The sequence below is a fragment of the Corvus cornix genome, chromosome 7 (assembly GCF_000738735.6).
Source record: "Corvus cornix cornix isolate S_Up_H32 chromosome 7, ASM73873v5, whole genome shotgun sequence".
NCBI lineage: Eukaryota > Metazoa > Chordata > Aves > Passeriformes > Corvidae > Corvus > Corvus cornix.
Genome location: NC_046337.1, coordinates 36,610,025 through 36,631,527, shown reverse-complemented (window position 1 = coordinate 36,631,527; position 21,503 = coordinate 36,610,025). Strand labels below are relative to the sequence as shown.

General features: G+C 48.5%; 1 protein-coding gene across 2 annotated transcripts in view; it reads left to right on the top strand.

The window, feature by feature from the left end:
• The window catches only part of ABCA12 (ATP binding cassette subfamily A member 12), a 104,078-nt gene extending 96,874 nt beyond the window's left edge, over window positions 1–7,204 (top strand). For both annotated transcript variants that reach the window (XM_039554693.1, XM_019290951.3), the window contains exons 47-54: window positions 19–128; window positions 696–840; window positions 967–1,101; window positions 2,324–2,427; window positions 2,682–2,774; window positions 3,222–3,327; window positions 3,967–4,104; window positions 5,318–7,204. In XM_039554693.1, coding sequence (XP_039410627.1) covers window positions 19–128; window positions 696–840; window positions 967–1,101; window positions 2,324–2,427; window positions 2,682–2,774; window positions 3,222–3,327; window positions 3,967–4,104; window positions 5,318–5,437 — 951 coding nt within the window. In that variant the 3' untranslated portion in view covers window positions 5,438–7,204. The remainder of the gene's footprint in view (window positions 1–18; window positions 129–695; window positions 841–966; window positions 1,102–2,323; window positions 2,428–2,681; window positions 2,775–3,221; window positions 3,328–3,966; window positions 4,105–5,317) is intronic.
• Window positions 7,205–21,503: the final 14,299 nt, after the last annotated feature.

Sequence of the window (21,503 nt, the reverse complement as noted above, 5' to 3'; positions counted from 1 at the left end):
CTGACTTTTCTTTCCCAGTGCTTTGGCTTGCTTGGTGTGAATGGAGCTGGAAAGACAACAATCTTTAAGATGCTGACAGGGGACATCGGAGCATCCAGCGGAAGGCTGCGGGTGCAGGATCATTCTGGGTATGATGGATGTGATTTCCGGGGAAGCAAATCAACCTGAGAAAAGTTTTTAAGGCTGGGTGGCAAAGGAGAAGAAATGTGAAAGTCTGAAATAAAACATTCAAGCCAGAGCAAAAATAAACAAGGTGGGGAATTCGTCCTTTGAAGGTGGCATGGTTGCTTCCTAGGCGGTTGCATTTTGCTCCTGGATCTCTGCTGTTCTCAGAGGTGTTTCTTCCACTTCAGTCCATTGCAAATGGAATCAGGCTCAGATCCTCAGCAGTGTGATCCCACTTCTGAGCTAGACCTGGAGACCAGTAGGGCTCACCTCAAAGCTTTCTTTAACAGGTGTAGGCTTGGTGGCAGCTGTGCCATCTGAGGTGCTGGCAGTAACTGGAGAGCTACATACTGGACACACAGCCTCTGCAGAACTGGGGGTCTGAAAGCTGGAGCTCTGCAGATCCACTGCATTTTCCTTCAAGGGTTGGGGAAGGGGATAGGAAATAGGAGAAAGGGATTTTCTCCCTCCTGTTGATTCCAGGGTGCAATTCAGTGTCTCTACACTGATGTGCCAACTTCCTTACACAGGTCCTTGAATGACATCAGTGAGGCCCACTGGTCACTCTTTGGCTACTGTCCTCAAGAAGATGCCTTGGATGACCTGCTGACAGTGGAAGAGCACATGTATTACTATGCTCGGCTGCATGGCATCCCAGAGGGGGACATCAAGGGAGTGAGTAACAAGGGCTTGGCTTGCATCCTTTTTGTAATTTGGAGCCTTTAAATGAGTCTTTCAATAGATAGATATGTGGTAATCCATGGCTGGACATGTTGTGGAAGCACAACTCTTGCTCCCTAGGTTGTACTCCAGCTCCTCCACCGGCTGAACCTGATGGCCTACAAGGACAGAGTCACCTCTATGTGCAGTTATGGCACCAACAGGAAACTGTCAACTGCTCTGGCTCTCATTGGGAATCCATCCATTCTGCTGCTGGTGAGAAATGGGGGCCTTGGTGGGGGAAGAGGAGCAGGTCTTTGGGCTGGCAGGAGAACTTGTCTCACAAAACCTCCTCAGGCACAGCTTACAGGACACTCCCCACATGCCCGTGCTTGGCCTGACAACAGAAACCATCACAGGAAAGTTTAGGTTCCAGCAAACACTCGTATTTTCTTTAAGGGCATAAGAGAGTGGCAAGTCTTTCAGTTTCTCTGATAGCATCTTCCAGAGGTCAAAAATAGACCCTTTATTTGCCAATTAAACTCTCCTAGTTCCCAGCTCTATCTTGTTTTTTATCTCTATCAACTAACCTGCACAGCCTTGCAAGAAAAGCAGCATCTAAGGCTCCAAAACTGTAGGAGAGCAAAAGGGCCACTTCCCTCAGGATTAGAACATAACTGCTTTTCTAGGTTTGGCTTCCTGTCTTGTCTTTCACTTTGAATTTCCAGTTCTTCCATGGGCTTACACCATTGCTAAAACATACCTTTTTGTGAAGTTTTCCCACTTGCTATGATGCCTCAGGTTTTAACTTTTATATTTTTCAAATCCTGTACTGCCTGGTGTGTAACTCTGAAGTTTCTTGTAGCCTGTTAACTTCTGCTCTCTCAAATAACAAAGCCTCTCTGGGCCTGCTCTTCAAGGACCCAGACCATCCTAGGCCCAAGAAGTATAAACCAAAAAGCCACTAAAGGGGGGCAAGCTGAGGGGAATTACATCATTAAACTGAAGCTTTAATTAGAGAATTTATGCTGATATGCAAAGGAACCAAACTTACAAAAGTGTGAAGAACTCATGACCTGTTGTCCATCTTGGGGTCCCTCTTGGCAGTAGCCCCTGGCTCCCCAGGGGGTACCTTTGAAGGCCTTTCAAATAAATACCTGCCTTTTTTCCCTTATTCTGGTCTAGCCTCTGTTTTTAGGAGGCCTCTCAAGGCATCAGCTGTGTATTGAAGGTGTGCAGAGCTCTGTGAGCAGGGTTCCCAATATTAAGCTGGATACCTAGTGGACATAAATATCCCTTGTGCCAGCTTGTGTCAAGCCCAGCACTGCTGCCTTTATTTCTGACCACCTGCTGGTGCTCCAGCTGCTTTTGTGAGATAAAAAATCTCAATAAAAAGAGGAGGAGGTGGGGGAATTCCCTCTCTACTAACTGCTGCCTGAGCCCAGGCTTGTTTACTTTTTAAGTGCAAATTTCCAATCAGTCCTGTCTTTCCCAATAGGATGAACCGAGCTCTGGAATGGACCCGAATGCCAAACGCCACCTTTGGAAAATCATCAGCGAGGAAGTGCAGAACAAATGCTCAGTGATACTCACGTCTCACAGGTAGGGCTGGGCTGGCTCTGCCTCCTATTTTGGGGTCAGCAGAGGTGGGGAGAGCCCATCCCTCACACTCCCCACTGGTCCTTGCACAGTTTCAGGGCACCGAGCTGTGACAGGTTTGGGGGTTTGTTGTGGCTGAATGTGGCGTCCACAGAGACCCACACCACTTTAGGGAAGATCAGCGATGTTCTCCCGTTACTTAACTATTTTTTATACCTTCTCAATGGCTTATTAGAGTTTCTGGGTTGGTTTTGTAGCATGGAGGAGTGTGAAGCCCTCTGTACCAGGCTGGCCATCATGGTGAACGGTAGTTTCCAGTGCATTGGCTCTCTGCAGCACATCAAGAGCAGGTCAGTAAAATGAACCTATTTCACTTTTACTGAACAGTCTCTGGAGTTACTGACCTACAGCTTTGAGTGCTCAGAACATGAGACCTGTGTCACCAAAACAATGACTTTTCCTGGTTTATGTCCCTTATTCACCACTGAAATTCTGTGTTAACTACTGCACTTTCTACTCCCTCACAGCCTGTCTTCCCAGAATGTGTCCCCCAAAGTAATCTGTTCACTGCTACAAATGAGAAATACATATTAGGGTTGAGCTTTGGTTCTGTTAGTTATAACAATAGCTCGGCTTCTTATTAAGTTTCACTCCAGGTTAACAACCCTGACCCCATTCAAGCTGCACCATGCCTGGATTAGATTTCCCCAAGGAGCCTGTGCATCACTCGCAAAGGAGTTTCTTCATCAGATTTTCTCTTTTCTACAGTGCTAATGGTGATTTTCTTTTTCCCCTAGATTTGGAAGAGGATTCACTGTGAAGATGCACTTAAACAGCAGCACGGTTTGCACTGAGACGCTGACAGAGTTCATGAAGTCACACTTCCCAAATACATGCCTGAAGGTAAGCAGGGCAAATGCTTTCAGGAGAGGCTTTCAAAATCCCTTCAAAGTGACCAAGAAAATCTCTGCAAGGTGGACATCTTATAACATGCTGTGCCCACAGACCTGAGCTCTCAGAGTCACACTTGTCACTGCCTTCAGCTACACTGTCCGAGGGCTGGAGCACTCCCGTTCCTTGGTGGCTGAAGTAACATCAGCCAAAAAGCTGCAGTGGCCCTGCAAGGCAGCTGTTAGGTGACCCCCTGCCCTGGGAATGCCCTTCCCACTGAAGGCTGGAATGCATGGAGACCCACTTCAGGTTCAGTGGGAATGAGATGCTTCCAGTGCTTCCAGTAACTGAGTAATTGTAAAACCAGAGTAACTGAGTCACATATCCCCTCCATTGTCTGTAACCCAATCTCTGCATGAATCAAAACTGCACACTTGGAGCTGGAAAATGCTATGGCCACCCTGGAGCTTCCAGCCTTGCAGTTTAGTTGTCCTCACCCAGTCACAAACCCCCACAAGAACTCCCAGTGGGGAAACACTACCAGACAGTACCATTCAGAAGACACCACAGCCCCTGCTCCTTCATCCTCCCATGGTCCAGCTGTGGGATCTGTTGGCTCTTGGCTTTCCCCCACCACTCCTGTCCCCACAGGATCGGCATTTCAACATGGTGGAGTACCACGTCCCGGTCTCTGCGGGAGGGGTAGCGAATATATTTGATCTCCTGGAAGGCAGCAAAGCAGCCTTCAACATCAGGCACTTCTCTGTGAGTCAGACAACGTTGGAGGAGGTAAGGAATTAAAATGTGAGGCCATTCATTTAAAACTGCTAACGGGAGCAGACTGATGGTTGCACATAATGGACTGCTGCACACAATAGACTACAGTTTGAAAGGGATTTCCATCTATATTCCTCCTGGGGGTACTTTATCAGTGCTGCTGCCTCCAGGTACCTCTGCTGGTGCTAGGGAAACACACCGAGAAAGCTGCCTGGAGCATAAAGGATCTGTTCTTCCCTCTGTCACTGCTGATTTCAGCAGCCTCGTGGGTGTGGGTGAAGGGCAGGGCTATGAATCACCCCCGAGTCCAGGGCTAGGATTTCCACCAGTACTGAAAATATGCTCAATTTCACTTTTTGGGTTGGAAGTTCATTTAGCATTACTCCAAACTTAGCTTTGGGGTTCATTCCATTTTCCCTTGGAAGAATGTTCCCACTGGCAACAAAATCTTGTAGGGAGCACATCAGCTGAAGGGATTGCCACAAGGACTATCCAGAAGAAATCACCCTGTTCAGCATCAGCACCTGGAATATTAGGTTGGTCCCAGAGAGAGGAGCAGAGCTGCAGCCCTGTAGTGCTATGGATTGTGACACAGCAGTCTGGGAGGGGAGTTCCTCAGTGCTGTTTCAATAAGGGGCAGTGGTTGTGAGAGAAACAGGCGGGCAAAGCACAAGAAGCCCCAGCTCAGGTTTTGTGGGAGGACAGCTCAGATTTTTGAATATGCAAATATGATTGCAGGGAGTGTTCTGGTAAGAATCCTTTCTGTATTCATTAGCTGCTGTTGAAAGGAAGGCTGTTACATGTGATTTTATACACCTCTCTCTACACTCTGCAGTTGTGCGTGCACAGATGTCAATTACACAGAGACAGATGGGTTTATGAAGTAATAACAGGACTGTATTACAGTGGGATCGAAATGAGTCACTGCATGGGCATTGCCTCGCTGGTGCCTCGGGAACCTGAGCTGCAGGACAATTAGGTTCCGTGCAGGAATGTCTGCCTTCGGGTCCCGGGTGTCGATTCCGCAGGACAGGAGTGCACATCCATTTATTTACATTAGCCCATAGAAGCCCAACAATTTGCAATTCTCAAATTCAGCGTGAATCCATCCCTGAGTGCGCTCTCCAGACTCACAGTCAAATGAACAGCCATGCCTTTTTCATATTCATCCATATCATAAATTATTTATGCTGTCACATACTGAGTGTTTCCTTTAAACTTCTAGGTTTTCATCAACTTTGCTAAAGATCAAGCAGATCCCGATGGCACGGATGCAGGCCCTGATGTGACGCTGGACAGCTCTGACACAAGCAGCCAAGCTAGCACCATAAGCTCCATCTATTGAAGGGATCCACCCACACAGGATCATAGAATCTGGGGAAAAGACCTGACAGCCCCTCCAACCCTGTTTTCAATGATTTTAGGGTGATGGGGATAAGCAGTCCCATTTTCTTAAAGTGTTTTGTTTTTTGATATGCACTTAATTCGTCACTAGGAACATGGTAGGTGTTTGAGACTGGCACTTGGTTACAAATCAGATTGGTCTTTCCACTGGTTCTTTTCCCCCCCCAGTTCTTGTTTTATGATCACTGTAATAGCTGTGAGGATTTAGATAACATCACCTGCTGCTCGTGGCCGTTTGTTTACAGCAGATATGGCTGTGCTGGAGCAGAGGAGCTGTGGGCAGTGCAGGGTGTTTGACCACAAAGCAGCCCCCGGCTGCAGAGGAAAAGCCACGCTCCACTTCCTGCTCAGCAAGACTTCCTGGGTGACTGAGTGAAAGTGGCTCAGTTTTGACAGGCTCCCCCCTGGGGAGATGGGGCTGGTGGCCTTGCCCCTCCTCACAGGGGGTTGTGAGGGAGTAGGTGTTCCATACTGACAGTCGCAAAGGCCACTGCTGGGGGCCACCTTTGGTAACGACATAGAGCTTATCTGGTTATGTCAGGACAAATATAACTATTTTAAATGTTAGTGCTTCCAGTGGTTTTGGTTTGTTCCTGTAGCTTATTCCAGCTCTGTGTAACTCCTCGAGTGAGTCCTCTGGTCCCAGGCAGTTCCTGGCTCCTGGTACCCAGTGGAAGATGATTCCCCCACGAGCCCCTTTCTCCTTCTGGCTGGAGTTCAGGGCTGCTCAGGTATAGCCGAGGAGTGGTACAGGGCATGCTCTGACAAGAAGAAGCTCTTTGCTTCCTAAGATTGTATTTCCCTGAGCACAGCAGAAGCAAGGAGCATCTCCCTTGCTCATAAACCCTCCATCTCCAGCAGCTCTGCCTCTTTGTGTCCTCTGCAGTAACCTTCCTCCTCAACCCCACATGCTGGCTGCCCCCGTGACTCTGGAGCTGTGTTTTCCCACATAACAAGGCATCATTAGCTCCTGCTTCAAAGACTCTGCCTGCTGGCTTTAAAGGAGTGCTCTGCCCACCTCTGAGAGCAGCCCCCAGCAGCTGAGTTCAGCACACCACCACACACATCCTGCTCTCCTCCCCCAGAATGATTAATAGATAGAATAGTTTAATATGATTCTTTATTATATGTATCAGCATAAGGGCCCAAAGACTCGGGTTTGGGTCAGGGCACTGATGTACATTCAAGCACAAAATGAACTTAAACTCTGAGCTCAATAAACTTGCTGTTGCTGGTAAAAGAGATTGCAGATAAAGCCTTACCTTGTGAGACCTGGGGTGGCCCATACAACGTGCCTGGGTTCACCTACACAATTCCAGCCAGGTGGTTTCTTTTTCCCTTTTTTTTTTTTTTTTTTGCCTTCTCACAAAACTAATTTGAGTCAAAGGAGCCTTTGATGAAAGCTTCAACGACACATCTTTCTTACCCGGATCATGAGTTTGACTAGGTCAGCTCCTATGTGATGCCCAGGTTCGCTGAGAAAATCGTGCAAGGAATAGGTACTTTGTGAAATCCCAAACACCCTTGATATTCAGTGGGATACTGAAGTTCAAAGTTTAGCTGCTGCAAGGAGGTCACATCCTCTCCTCGGTGTTGGTGTAAACTTCTTACTGATAGCAGGAGGAGTTTTATTATGGATTGAAAGTATTATTGAGCTTTGAATTATGCCTCAACCTGCTGACTGTAATTAAAACTGGGGTTCAGCTTCTTTCCAGAATGCATTTGACACCTGCAGTTTATAAGTAACTGAAAAAGCTGCCCAGACAGCCATTGTAGCTTCTATTATTATGTCTCCAGCTCTGCAAAAGCTCTTTTTTCTCATTTTCATTGCACATCTTACACAGATCACAGTATAAAATTAAGCTTTTCTCTAATGGAGGGCTTGTGCTCCCTGCAAAGGACTCGGAGCATGAATGCCAATGATTTAAATGCAGCCTTGTAATACCAATCAGAGTATTATTTTATTATGTCGATGGCTTTGCAACTGCCAGTGAAAGATGGATCTCCAGACTCTGTCCAGATGTACTTTACATGTAATTGAGGGAGACTGATACAAAACTATTCTTTTGTTCCTTTAGAGCCTACTAATCAAACAGGAAAAAAAAAAAAAGGAAGTGATTCATTGGAATACTTCATTAAGTTGCAATTTAATTGTGTGAAATAGAGTTTTGAGGGGGAAAAAAAGCAAAAAGCATCCTTTGAATTTCCACCCAATTCTGGCATTAATAGAAACATCTGCTCCATGTGAAATGTGTCACGGCCATGATACATGCTCCCCGCTCTCACTCGCAGGTAAAAATAAACCATCTGCTCCTGCAATCAAGGCTGTGGGTATTGGTCCAAGCAAGCCAGAGTTTATATCCTGGGGGGAATTTAACTGAGGCCCGTGGAGAAGCAGTTACAACTGTTTAGGGGCTTGAAGCATCTGGCAAGGAGGTTGTATATAACGTCACCAGGGGCTGAATTACCTTTCGTGCTGCATTACAAACATCCCCATTCCCTGCAGAGCCTCAGATTCATCCTGTCCCTTTTGGAGGTAGGACACGCTCCAAGCTCAATTCCAAGGCAAAAATCTTGGAAGGCAGTACTCTCCTGCCTCTGAACACCAGCTCCATGCCTCTCATCACTTCTTGGTCTCCCTGAGAAGGTTCCAGGGGTGGCCAGGAATATGGAGCACTGACTGAGAAACCACTGATAAGAATCTGAAAGGTTTTGAGTAGGGTCTGCAGGGCAGGAGAAGGATGGGGTCACTCCTCCATCCTCACCTGTGGGTGTAGTAGTGGGTGCCCCCGCTGTCAGCCCTCTCTGAATCCGCTCAGAAATGTTGGCTTTACATGACTCTGCTTTCAAAATGAGCCACCAAGCTGCCTCCTTCCTCTGGCCTGAGCAGGGAGCTGAGATTGCTGCCCCTCGAGCACTGCGTACCACAGCACATCACCTCTCCAGGAGCCAGAGATGAGTGCTGCAGTCCAGGGGAAACAAACTTCTCATCTTCCTCCTTTAATGCAGTCTCACCTCCGTCACCCCAGTAGCCCTCCTGGAGGCAGCAGTGCCAGGCTGAGCCCTTCCAGCGTGGCCACACGGCCCCGGTGTGTTAATTGGAACGGGCTCACCCCGGCTTCATTTAAAATGCTCTGGCACATCACACACACACGGGAGAGGCAGTGCAGGCACTAAACAGGGACAGGGAGTCAAGGAGGAATTTCAGAATTAGTTGTGTGCATTGCAAGGCTGATTGAAGGCATGTTTGTAATTGGAGCTGTGGACTTGGAGACAATGATTCAAATCTCCATCCTGGCTCTCCTTCATTTATCACTCTGTGCTGTTGATGAGAGCACGGTGCTGCTCCAGCCTGATCCTTGCTTAGCTTCTCTCTCCGTGCACATAGCCACTGAGGGTTGGCTTTGCAGGATCAGAAAGGGTCTGGCAGGGGCTGAGGAACTGTCCAGAGGAGCTAGTGTTAAGTAAAATATTGCAAATATAAATTCAAGGTCTCTAACGGGATTTTTTTGGTCCTTTCATGAGCTGCAGGAGTGGTTTTGTTACTGGGTCAGTTCAGAAAACATTTTTACAGTCAAATGAACACATCCAGGTAAACAAAATTCAGTGACTAGTAAAGCTCAGGAGCTGGTGATGCCCACAGACCTGCAGCTTGTGAGGAGTCACTCCTGAGATCCAGAATTTGCAGGATCCACCCTCCTAACAGGCTCAGTATGGGGCTCTAGGCTGTTGTAGGAGCTTCAGCTTTCTTCCATTGCTGCAGCTTCACTGAAGCTGCTGTGAGGGTTTTTGGCTTTTTACAAGCCAAGAAAAATATCTGTCTCTTCACTTAATAGGGGAAGGGTTATTTTGTGAGCTGGTGGAGAAAGAAAAATGGGTTTTGGATGGCAACAGCACATAGTATGATTTTACTCTTTTTTTTTTTGTGGACAACAGCTGTGATCTTGCATAGCTCTAACAAAGTATCAACAGCATATTAAAACTGAGCACAACACAGAAAAGCAGCAGTGGGGAATGACAAAAAAGTTGAATTCACCAAAATTATTATTCCATGGCAGTATTTAAATAAAAAAAAAATCACTCTAATTAATTTAGTTGTTCAGGGAGAGGATGGAAAGAAGGAAGATGGCTGTAAAATAATAAGAGCAACATTAGTAAGGGACACAGCCAGCACTTGCTGTTGGCTCTGCTCCTCATGCTACTCACATACACAGCAGTGGGAAGCAGGGAGCATGATGGGGAGCAGACAGGGGAGTGCAGCCCTTTTTGGGCCAGACCAGACTCCTAAAAATATCTGCAGAATGCACAAGATCACCCCAGGGAGTATCAGAGTTCTGGGACTGGAGGCTGCCCCACATCATGGTACAACCTGCGGCACCTGGATGCTGGCACGTGCCAGAATGGAAGAGTCCCATTGGTTGAGCCTGGGATGAAGGACACAGATCCTTGGGCCTGCAACCCATGGAGCAACACTTGGAACCAGTCCCCTCTCCCAAGTGCTCATCCTGGGGGGTGCAGCCCCCACTTCATTGCTCACTGCTGCTGGAGGGCACTTCTGGAAACAAGGCCTTCACTAGGGAGAGCAATCCTGAGGGCCCTGTGCCGGGGGTGAGACAAGTAAATGGTAGCATTCCCATGAGCTGTAGGGCTCAAAGCAACAATCCCACCATCTCCCCAGGCTCCAAAGTAACGGAGGTACTTCAGTTTTAAGCAGTGAGTCTTTCACTAGACCAGCATGTTGGGTAGAAATGAAGCATCTCTTAGAAAGAGGTCAGGTCTTCACTGACAAAGAAAAAACAAAGGACGGCCACGACAATTTATGGTGACGCACATGAGATGAAATCCAGGTGAAGACAGGGTAATAATTGAGGCTCTTACCTCCATTAGCAGGTCAAGGTGAACTCTCAGCCCTCTATTCTCCATGTTCTGGCTGCCAGCTGAAGGGTTTTTGCCCAGCCCTCTGCTTGAGTGTGCACTGCCTGTTTCCCAGCCAGAGACAAAAAAATTGAAGCACATCCAGCGTGTGACAGGGAGAAGGAAGCAGGATGATCTGCCTCTCCATAACCAGACCCAGCTGGGTTATTCCTGCACAAGACAGCAATGAATTTAAGTTAAAATGATACCAACCAGATTGAAATGCAATTAAAGGAGTCCCCTTAGGGTTGCACATCCAATTAGTAACGTACCTTTAATTACACCAGTGCAGTTTCAAACAGACACGTGCTGAGAGAGCCATCAGCACAGAGCTGAAGCCTGCTTGGTGACCCATATCCGTGGGGCCCCAGAGGAGTTACACGTGGGTTTGCATCACCAAGAGTGGCCTGCTCCTCCCCTGGGGAAGAGCTTTGGGGGTGGCCCAGCCTGGCCTGGAAGCAAGGCAGAGGAGAAACACAAAAAACCTTTTTCAGCTGTGTAAGAGCAGTTTTCTCCAACAGACAATTGCTGGAAAACAATTAAGATCCAGGTGCTTCTAAAAGGTAAGAGTTTTTCACACTTTTTTTGTACGTGACATTTCCCTCTTGCGGTGCCAGAACGTGCCCTGCCTCCAAGAACTGTGAAAGTTAAAGCACTGGAGTTGACTTTGATATGAAAACTCATTAAAAAATTAAAAATGCAAACATTAAGAATTGTTAGAAACACCAGAGCACTTCCAGATGTCCCTCAGCCATCTCTGTAGAGTTACATGAGGTAAAAGAACTCAAAATACCTCCCCACCTTTAACCTTGAGCATAATGCCAGTCCCAAAGCAGCCAGATGCAGTGGCTGTGAGTCTGGAGTATGGTCTTTGGTCTGGAGCATGGTCCTTGGTCTGGAGCCTTAGTTGAAGTCCCTGTCAAAGCCTGTAGTCAGGACAGCAGCAGGCTGTGCAACCATGCCTTGCTCCCCCAGGTTCTTGTTTAAAATCCTGTCTAAGAGACAAAATAAAGCTGAAGGAGACTCTCCTTTGCCCACTGAAGCCTGAGGGCTGGCGTGTGTCAATAACCCAGGTACCCCATTTTAATGCAAACTCGCATCACCTTGCACCACGCTGCACCCTAGGATCAATTCGGAGAGGTGCATGAAGCAGGTGCTTCATCCATCTTCACATGCTCCTCCTCAGTGTTTCTTTAAGTACCTTCAACATCAGTAAAGTGAACAAAAGTTGAGACCATAGGCTTAATCACATTAACAATTATAATCATTCCCATCCATCACCACAAAGCAGCTGCGCTGCTGCTGAATCCGTTCTGCTCCAGGAACCCGGGGAATCTGATCAGCCAGACAAGGGCAGCTCCAGGCTTGCCATAAAAAGGAAGAGAGCACTTGCTCAGCCTGACTCCTTTATTCACTGTTTTTATGAGCCTTCAGAGCCTCCCCAGAAATTATTAAAGCCTCTCCAAGGAGCGCAGAGCCGCAAAGGGAGCGTTTCCTCCTGGGCTGGTGCTCACACTGCGATAATGCCCTCCTGAATATACCAGGGCTTGGGCAGTGAGGCCTCTCCTTTCACCTGCTTCCTGCGACATCAGCATTTAACCATCCTCATTACAGACTCAGCAAGTGGCTTTTTTCCCCCCATAATCAGCTCTTTGCCACACGAGTGGATGGCAGCAAAGGCAAAGCTGGGATGTTTGTTATAAACCACCCTGGCTGTCTGTTTGAGGGAGCCTCCTGCTCCTCGGGGTCAGGTCATAAACTGGGATGTGTGAAATTGGGCAGGATTAGGGAATACCATGATATTGCAGCAATGGGGACCTTCACTGGGAGGATTTGGGCTGAAGACCAGGCAGTGTACAAGCATGTGCAACCTTTAAAGGTCCTAGAGCTAGAGCTGGGCCCCCAGACGCCTGCAGGGGTGGAGGTGTTTGAGGAGGAACGGGATGGTTTGCTCCGTGCCTGCTGCCCTGCCTTCCCTGACAGTAGGGTAGCAGAGCAGAGGGATGCAGCTTCAGACCGAGTTCATATTTCAACCATTCCAGAAATCCCATGTGCCAGAACGACATAACTGTGCCGGCCGACAGGAAAATGTCATTACTGGGTGAGTGTCAGTGACCCATGAGAGCAAAAAACCTTCACGGCTCCCTTGGAGAGTCTGGATGTTATAGGGGTTATTTTTCCACTGTGAATATCCTCCATGGGGTGATTTCAGGGCTTGAAATCAGCTCGCATATGATACTAATATAGTGCCCCTGTGAATAATATAGCACTGCTTCTCCTGTCAAGTGAAATGGGAGAGGCAAGTGTCCCCCCAGGACTTCGAAGTTTCTGTATTACTCACCAGCCTCATCCTGATAAATCAAAGCTGCTGTGTTGTACTTCCCTCCCACCCCCTTTGGCATTTTTGAGCTCTGGCTTAAGGCAGGGTGAGCTGGCTTGGGCTGTGTAAGGGAGCACTCCGGCCTATGTGGCTATATAAGTCCTTGAAATCACCTTAGGATGTGGGAAGCTGTTTTCCCATCCACCCAGGCTGTGACATGCAGAGGTGCTCAGCACCCATCTAGTGAAAACAGGAGGGTCTGTGCCAGGGCTTTCCCATCCCCATGGGCCTGTTTGCAGAGTGGGGCAGGAAAAAGGAGCCTGTCCAAAGGGTTTGGATGGCTCAGGGCTGGGGGTCCCAGCAGCAGGATGGGGCAGTGTGGGTGCAGGGCTGGGGATGTGCGCTGGCTCTGGGAGTGCAGGGGAGCTCACAAACCATCCTGCTTCCCTCAGAGATGGATCAAGAGGACAGATTGTAGGAAAACCAGAGCACAAAAATAGGGGTTGTGCTTTCAGCATGGTACATTTGAGTGACAGACCCTGATAACCCAGAGGGGAGGGTGCAATGGTGTCATCCACTGTAATGGTTTGGCTCTCTTCCCTGCAGAGGCTGGAGAAGCCAGACTGCTCCCAGGCCAAAGGGAAACAGCCCCCATGGCTCACGGGTCAGACCACTGTTTCTTCTGGAAGTTTATAGCAATCCTATTTGTGGATTAAAATGCAGCCGCCGAGGCTGCTCGTACAGGATTTACGACGTGGCCTCAAAATACAGGGGAGAAGGAAAGCTGAACTCTCCTTTGATGTTTGCAAGTGTAAACTGCAGACCTGAGCTGAACACACTGTAAATAAGGACCATTAATCATCAGCTAAGTGCCGTGCAGTTGCTGTTATTTATTATAACAACATAAATCATCAGGAACCGCTATCATGTTAATTTGGATTTAGTATGGATTAGTATGGAAAAAAGAATATCCTCACCTATTTACAAAATACATACCTTTACTTGTAAACACATACAGATGTGCTGTGTCTTTTGTTCCTTAGTCTCCTCCAGCTAGGAAGCAAGTCAGGAAAACGCTCTGGGAGCTCTGCATGTGAGGGATTGCCAACAGTTCAGGCCAAGCTGCAGCCCAACAAAATCTCTCTTGTGATGACACAGTAAATCAGCACTGAGGGGGAAGCAAGACTAGGAGGTGTTGGACCTGTTTTGCCACCCCCGGCCCTCCTTCCAGCCCCTGTGCTGGCACTTCCCACCTACTGCATTGCATCCATGGATCTCAGCAGTAATTCCACGGGTTTCCTTATTTTTTTATCTGCAGCTCAGTTCTGGCTTTCACATTGAAAAAGCACCAGGCATGGGTTTTGTGGGATGCTGGAGCCTGCTGCTCCTGCCTTTGGAAGGAAGGCTTAGCAGGGAAGGAGCATTTTATTTAAAATTAAGAGAGCATTACCCACATATTTCATATTCTCCAGAAATGCCAGCTGTACTCCTTGCTGGTGTATTATGTTTTCCCCCTGATTTGACTTTATTCAGGCTCAAAGGTGGGGCTGAGACATTCATGCACCAGAGCAAGGCTGGAAGGACACCAACCTGGTGTTTTGGGTGTGGAGCTCATGCCATACTGGCTCCATCCCTCTCCATAGATAATTTCTAAATTTGGTGGTGACACAGCTTCACTGCCCAGGGATCCGCATCTTGATGCTTGGGCACAGCATCTGTCTCTGCCCTCAAACACTCAGGTGTAGCTGGGGGGTCTGCTCTAGCACTTAAAATAACTTGAATTTTTTAAAGTTGCTAAGAAATCAACAATTTCATCAAAATCAACAACAAATTTCTTCCCAAAGTCAGTCCACAATCCTGGTTATCTGCTTTATCCTGGTGGAACTGGAGGTGCTGAGCGCTGACTGAGGGCACGGAGATCCCTGACCAACCTCATGGAGGTCACCAGTGCTGCTTTAGCTGGAGGTTAATCCTGAATAAGAAATAGGCCTTGATATCTGGGAAACAATTCTGGTTTGCATTTTTAAAATGTAACTGGAAGGGAAATAAAAAGGATTTGATTTTTTGGGGTGGCCCAAAGATTTCCCTTAGACTTGAAGCTGCAATGATACATTTAAAAACAGTCACAGGTACAAAGAACAAAAGCAATGTTGCACCTGCACTTTGACTCCAACGGGTCCAAACCCGCAAGTAATTGCCTTTAATGGTCTCTGTCATTTTTAACCTGTGTTTTGTGAGTGCCAGATGAACAGACATCAGACCAGGGTGAATTTCTCCAAGCACGGAGCCAGAGCTGAGGTTTGCATAAATTAAAACTGGGTTTATTATAATAACTCTAGCACAATAGGGATAGTATAATAAGATTAATTAGAGGAGGGCTAATAAGAGGGTTCAAGAACCTGCACCCAGGTTCTTCAGCCATTTCCTTGGACTTGTATCCCACTCAACTCAAAGACAACCCAACATTTAAAAGCCGCTGCAGAGCCCTGACAGTGTTTTCCCGGAGCATCCAGGCTTGCCTCACACCGACCATATGTCTGTCTCTGTCTGCTAGCAGATTGCACCAAATATTTTCCTTTTTTATGGTGGCTGAGCAAACAAACACCATCTGTGGGGCTTGCCGAGGGAAATCCTGGCCCCCTCAGTGCCAACGGGAAGGCAGCCACACATGTCCATGGGGCTGACACTTCTGACATCCACAGCCTGAGACAAGAACTTTCCTCTGCTCCTCATCTCTGCCCATCCACACAGTTGAGTCAGGACCTGGCATTTTGCAAGCAGATTTAAACTCAGATTTTATTAAAGAAAACTTGGGTCCCATCAAAGCAGACTGCCTAGCCTGACCCAGGTTAGTGGGACTGCCTTGTAGCTGGAAGAAGGCGAGAAGGCTGTTTTTTGGTTGGCTCTCTCTTGGATGTATCCACCCTGCCAAGGGCTTTGGGCACTTTCCAGCCATGCTGAAATCCCTCAAATCCCAGGACTGATGGGGATCTTTGGTCTTGTTTGATCTGCTTAAAGCCAGAGTTCTGGTAGGGCAGGTGATGGGGGATGCAAATTATTCCCTGTTCAAACCTCATTTCCTTTGGTAGTTAAAGCTCTAGGGGGGCACCACTTGGCATGGAGTGTCTGTGCCATCCATCTGTGCAGCCCAGCACTGGAGCAGGGGAGCATCAGCAGTCACTGCAGCAAAGGTGTGAACGTGGTCCCTGGCTGGGCACAGGGTTTTCTCATGTTTCGCTGTTCTCTGTTACTTGTCTTTCTGCGGGAAATCCCTTTGCTGGTCAAATCAGAAGGGTAATTTAAATTTTGTAAAATCCCCCACGGTTTTGACCCATGTGGGCATTGACAGAGATATCCTGCCGGGCGCTGGGCCCAGAGATGCAGGTGGAAATTACCTGTCACCTCTGTTGCTTTTCCGCTTGTGCTTCTGCAGCGCTGGGTCCAGAGCTTGTGCTCTGACCAAATCTTTTCTACAAGTGCCCTTTGGATTTAGCAATTCGCACGGTGAAAGCAGAACCAATGAACCACAGGCTTCTCTGCTGCTGCCTTTAATTAAAAATGCCATGTCTAACACCAGCAGATGTTCCTGCTATCGAGACTCGAGGAATAATTTAATGCCATGTAATGCAATGCTGACTGTGCTGCTTAGTCAGAAAGTGTAACTGACTTTTTTATTATTATTATTATTTCCTTTTGGGGATCAAATCCCTCAGTATTTGAAATCTCAAAACTTGGTAGTCTAACAGCCCTAATCAATTACTGCACTGAATGATCTCAGCAGCCCCATGTCTGTCAAACCAGTGCCGCAGCCCACGATGCCTCTGCGACCACGGTGAGCTCACAGGGCTTTGGGTGTGGAGCAAAACTGGCCTCAGAGGGGTGGCCCGAGGAGCAAATGAAGCCTCAGTTAAAGCCTTTGATTCAGACATTTGGGGAGAGAGGGAATTCAAAGATGAGGCTGTACCTCCTCCAATCTTTTCTTTAGTCTTCTGATGAAGAGGATCCATCCTGTCGCTTTCTGTGGGTGCTCAGCACGTCGAGCTGAGCACCCCTTCCTGGCAGCATGCAGTGGTTTCAGGATGTGCTCTGTATTCAGGTGGATGAGAGCAGAGGGATCCCTCTTCACAGAGCTTTGGCTCTTTTAACCCCTGGGAAAACAACTGATTTACAAAACTCAATGGAACTGCTTCCCTCTGCATGCTTCTTCCTGTTACACAATGAATCACGTAATAATTGTATGTTTGTTGAGAAACAGCTGGGGAACTTCACTAAATGAATAAAATATCAGGTAGCAGTGTATTTCCATAAAAAAGTCTTTACCAGATGGGCAATTCTTTGAAACGAAGCACGAGGTCAACGAGGATTTTTTACCTTCCTCGTCAGCCAGGAAGCCGAGCCATCCTTCAGCACGGGTTTGGCTCCGGAGCTCGGCATTGTTTGGAAATCACATTTCCAGTCCAGCATGGTGAGGATGAGCCTTGCCTCAGCGGGGCACGGAGCTGCTGATTCATGCACGCACCAAATGCCTCTGCCTCACTATATCACACCACTGCTGAAACCCTTTTACTGGCTCTCTGTCATGTGACAAATTTATTTTAAAGTGTGCGGGCCTTATACCGCCTGGAATGGCTTTACTTGTACTTTAAATACTGCATAAACCAAATTTAGAGATATATTTCTTGCTTCCCTCTGTTCCCCACATCACTTTTTTTGCTTCTGACTGTCCAATTGGTTGCAGTAATTCACTGCTGAAGAAGACATTCCGTAGATTTCCAAGAGCGCCAGCTCCTTAACCTTTATAAAATTATGGAAAATGAATCATTTGTGACTTTTACATCTTTCTTGAACGCAAGTATTTGTTAGATGCAGGCTGCCCAGGGCAGTGCTTTGCCTCAGTTTAACTTAGTTGTAAATGTTTGTAAATTCCCACATAATGTCTCAGCACAATGGAAACTATGCGAGCATCTGTGGATTTATTGAGAGAGACACTAACCATATTTCAGCTGGAGGAAAGGAAGAGGAGGCACTTATCTGGTTTACTGTCCTATACAGTATATATCGGCATCTCATATTTTGTGAACATAAATGCCAGGTTGACTCAAGAGATCTATGGATCAAGTGCTGTTTGTAACTTGCTCTGAGTGCTTCAAATTGTGTTAAAGTTTCATCTCAGCAGTGAGCCTTTTGCCATCTTTCAGGATCCCTGGTGGACTGGGAGATGCTGGGAGCTGGGTTTTTGGAGCACAGGATTAGCACACAACAGCCAAGTAAGAGGGAGTAGGATGTTAAGGTTGCACCTGGCAACTCTTCATTTCTAAGGGAAAAATGGCAGGCTTAGCTTATTTTGTGAGTTTATCCTGATTCTGGCAACGTGAGGAGCAGGTCCCTGCCCCAGCTCCATCCCCTGCAGCCCAAGGAAAGGGGTGAGGGTGCCTTGTCCAGCTGTGTCCCTTACTGTCATCCCCCTCCTGCATCCAGGTGTGCTGGTGCATGCACACAGGATGGGAAGAGGCACCGTGGGACATGCCAGTCCCCCAGCTTGCAGGGCTTGGGGACAAGGTCCTCCTCGGGCAGCACAGGCCCAGGGCACCTGTGCCTGCCCCTTTCCCTCCCCCAAGACAGGCAAGGAGGATGCTGTGCCCTGAAGCAGCTCGCTGCAGTCAGACCCTGACAGACACACATCCGAGCCCGCCTGCTGCCCGCGAGCATCCGACACCTCCACGTGTCCCTTACAAGGTGTGCTTTTAACACAAAGGGGTTTTTGTTGCACTTCCACGCTCGCCTCCGTGGCTACTGTTCTTTCCCCAGCGCCGCTTCCCTGGCGGATCCGCGCCGCCGGGGGTGCCGGGCTGTCGGCAGAGGGGACACCGCGCCGTGTTATTAACGCAGCGGGGCTTCCCTGAGCTCCAGCGAACAACAGCCCATTACAGAGACACAGCCACACTTTTCACAGCGGGATCCGGGCGCGCCGATGCAGCTCCTGCGCTGTCGATGGCAGCGGACAGCCCCACTCTGCGCCGGGGAAACGAGGCGTGTGAGGATCGGGGGCCGGCACCCATCCCGCCCTGGCCCTGGTTCTGTGAGGACAGTGTCAGCTTCAAAGGCTGCTGTTTGACTTTCCAGCCCCTCCATGGATTCCTCTCTCACGGACAGGGATTAGGAGTTATCATGAATGCAGAGAGCATGATGCTGCTTCACCTTGTGATGTGTCAGCTTGCCCCAGACAACAGCAGCAAATGTTCTCAGATCCAACGAGCTGAGAGATTTCACAATTCCACATCCCGTGTGGAGCTCGCTTCCCTGCACCTCTGGCTCATATTAGTAAAAAAGATAAATATTTAGCCTTCCATAAGTAAAGAAAAAAAAATTCCCAATCTAAACCATCCCTGGCGTTCAGGAGCCATGGTGGGAACCAGCTACGAAAGCAGAGGAGTGTGACACTTGAAAACTGGAGAACCACCCTCTTAGAAGACATTAATAACTTATTAAGAAATACCTCCAGCCCTGATTTAACACCCATTTAAGTAGAACTCCCTCTGTCTAGATACGGTAAGGCTGGGACACCCCCCTGATGTCTGTTTCCTATGACTATCACCAACCAAATTTTGCAGCTCCACACCGCCATGTTGTTTTATGATGAAGTTCTCTCAAAGAATAACTTGCTCACTTTAATCATGTTTTGTCCGAGATTTATGGCTTGATGCTTATTCACTGGCGGAGCTTCTCCACGTGAAATGTCAGTAAGCCTGTTATAAATTGCTCCTGGCATTCCTGCTCTATCTTTTACTTGGCCAGGAGTATTTCTACCTGAAAGTGATAAATTCCTGCTATAACTGCTTTATGTGCTCCAGTAATTACGCTATAGAGGGATGGCGGGGGCTGCATCTCTGTGGAGGTACCACCTAAAAAACATCAGCCTGCAAAAGTGGGAGATTGGACTGAAGCCTGGGGTGCTGCAGGACATACAGGCTGAGGGAAAATCCACCCTGGAAACCCGAAATAATGGTGACTGGTTAGGTATCTCTGTCAGAGGAAGCTGAGGAATGGGCAGAAGAGAGGGGGAAGAAAATGAAATGTTTAAAGTCAGGGTGGAATAGCATTGGCATGGGGCAGGCACCGTGCCTGGGCTGGGTGCCAGACGTGAGGGGTGGGTGCCCTCAGCACCACGATGCCGTGTCCACCCACCTGTCTCAGGCCCTCTTTGCATAGGGGATATTTATGCAGTGTTAGACATGTTTGTTATAGATACACAAACACTGGAAAGACGCATGTAGGAGCATCAGGTTTGGGTATGTGATCGATTCGGATGCTGTTGTGGTATCAAGATGGGCTGAGACCAACAGCACGAGGTTCAACAAGGCCAAGTGGGTCCTGCACTTTGGCCTCAGTAGTGCCCTGCAGCTCCAGGCTGGGGCAGAGGGGCTGGAAAGCTGGGAAAAGGTCTGGGGATGCCAGTGGCAGTGGCTGAACATAAGCCCAGGTAGGCAAGAAGGCCAGTGGCACCTGGCCTGTATCAGGAATAGTGTGGCCACAGGACCAGGGAAGTGATTTTTCCCCCATGCTGGGCACTGGTGAGGCCACACCTCATGCATTTGTGTCTGGTTCTGGGCACTTCAGGACACCATGGACATTGAGAGGCTGGAGCAGATCAAAAGAAGGGCAGTGGATCTGGGGGAGGGTCTGGAGCACCAGGAATGGCTGAGGGAGTTGGGGGCGCTCAGCCTGGAGCAAAGGAGGCTCAGGGGGGACCTTGTGGCTCTGCACAAGTCCCTGACAGGAGGGGGCAGCCGGGGGATTCAGGCTCAGCTCCCAGGGAACAAGGGAAGGGACAAGAGGAAATGGCTTCAAGCTGCACCAGGGGAGGTTCAGGTTGGACATCAGAAGAATTTCTTCACGTGATTAGACATTGGGAGGGGCTGCCCAGGGAGATGGTGGAGTCGCTGTCCCTGGGGGTGTTCAAGGAATGACTGGACGTGGCACTCAGTGCTCCGCTCTGGTTTACACAGTGGGGATCGGTTACAGGTTGAGCTCGATGGTCTCAGAGGTCTTTTCCACCTGTGTGGAAAATCACACTGTGAAAAGCCAGTGTGCATAAAGGAGACAGGGAGTCCTGCAACTTTATTCAAATAAAGGGGGAGAGTCCACTGGCACATACCCGCGTGGGGTTTCAGAGGACGCAGCCTCCTTTTATCCTAAACTCCTGGCCATATGTTGCCCTTTTCCTTTCCCCGTCAGCTGAGGTACGAGGAAGGTACAGCCTTTCCAAAAAGGCTACTACATATTCCCCGTTGAACACGTAGGCCATTTGCCCCTAAAGTTTGGAAGTTCAGACGCCCTGGGTTCTGCAATAGGCTTGTGCAGACCCGTTTCTCCTATTACCCTAACATTCAGAAGTTTAAACTGTCTGGGTTCTGTAACAAACTTACGCAGTTTGATGCTCCTAGAGACAAAAAGACCCATTTTTCCTCAAGACTCTGAAGCCATTTTTTCAGACTTAGTCATTCTTGAAGACATTAACAGCCTATTTTTCCCATTATTACTGAAGACCCCCACCCATCGAGTCCTACGTGAAGACGTTAGCACCCGTTTTTCCTACCACACCCTAACTGACCCTGTGTTTCTGGGATCTCCGCCCCGAATTTCGCCCAGCCCGCCATTTCCCCGGCCCGCCCCTCACGGGCGGCCCCGCCCCGCTCCCGGAGCGCGGGAAACGCTGAGGGCGGGGAGCGCGCGCGCGGTTCCGGCGCCTGCGCGGTGGCGGCGGGCGGGGGAT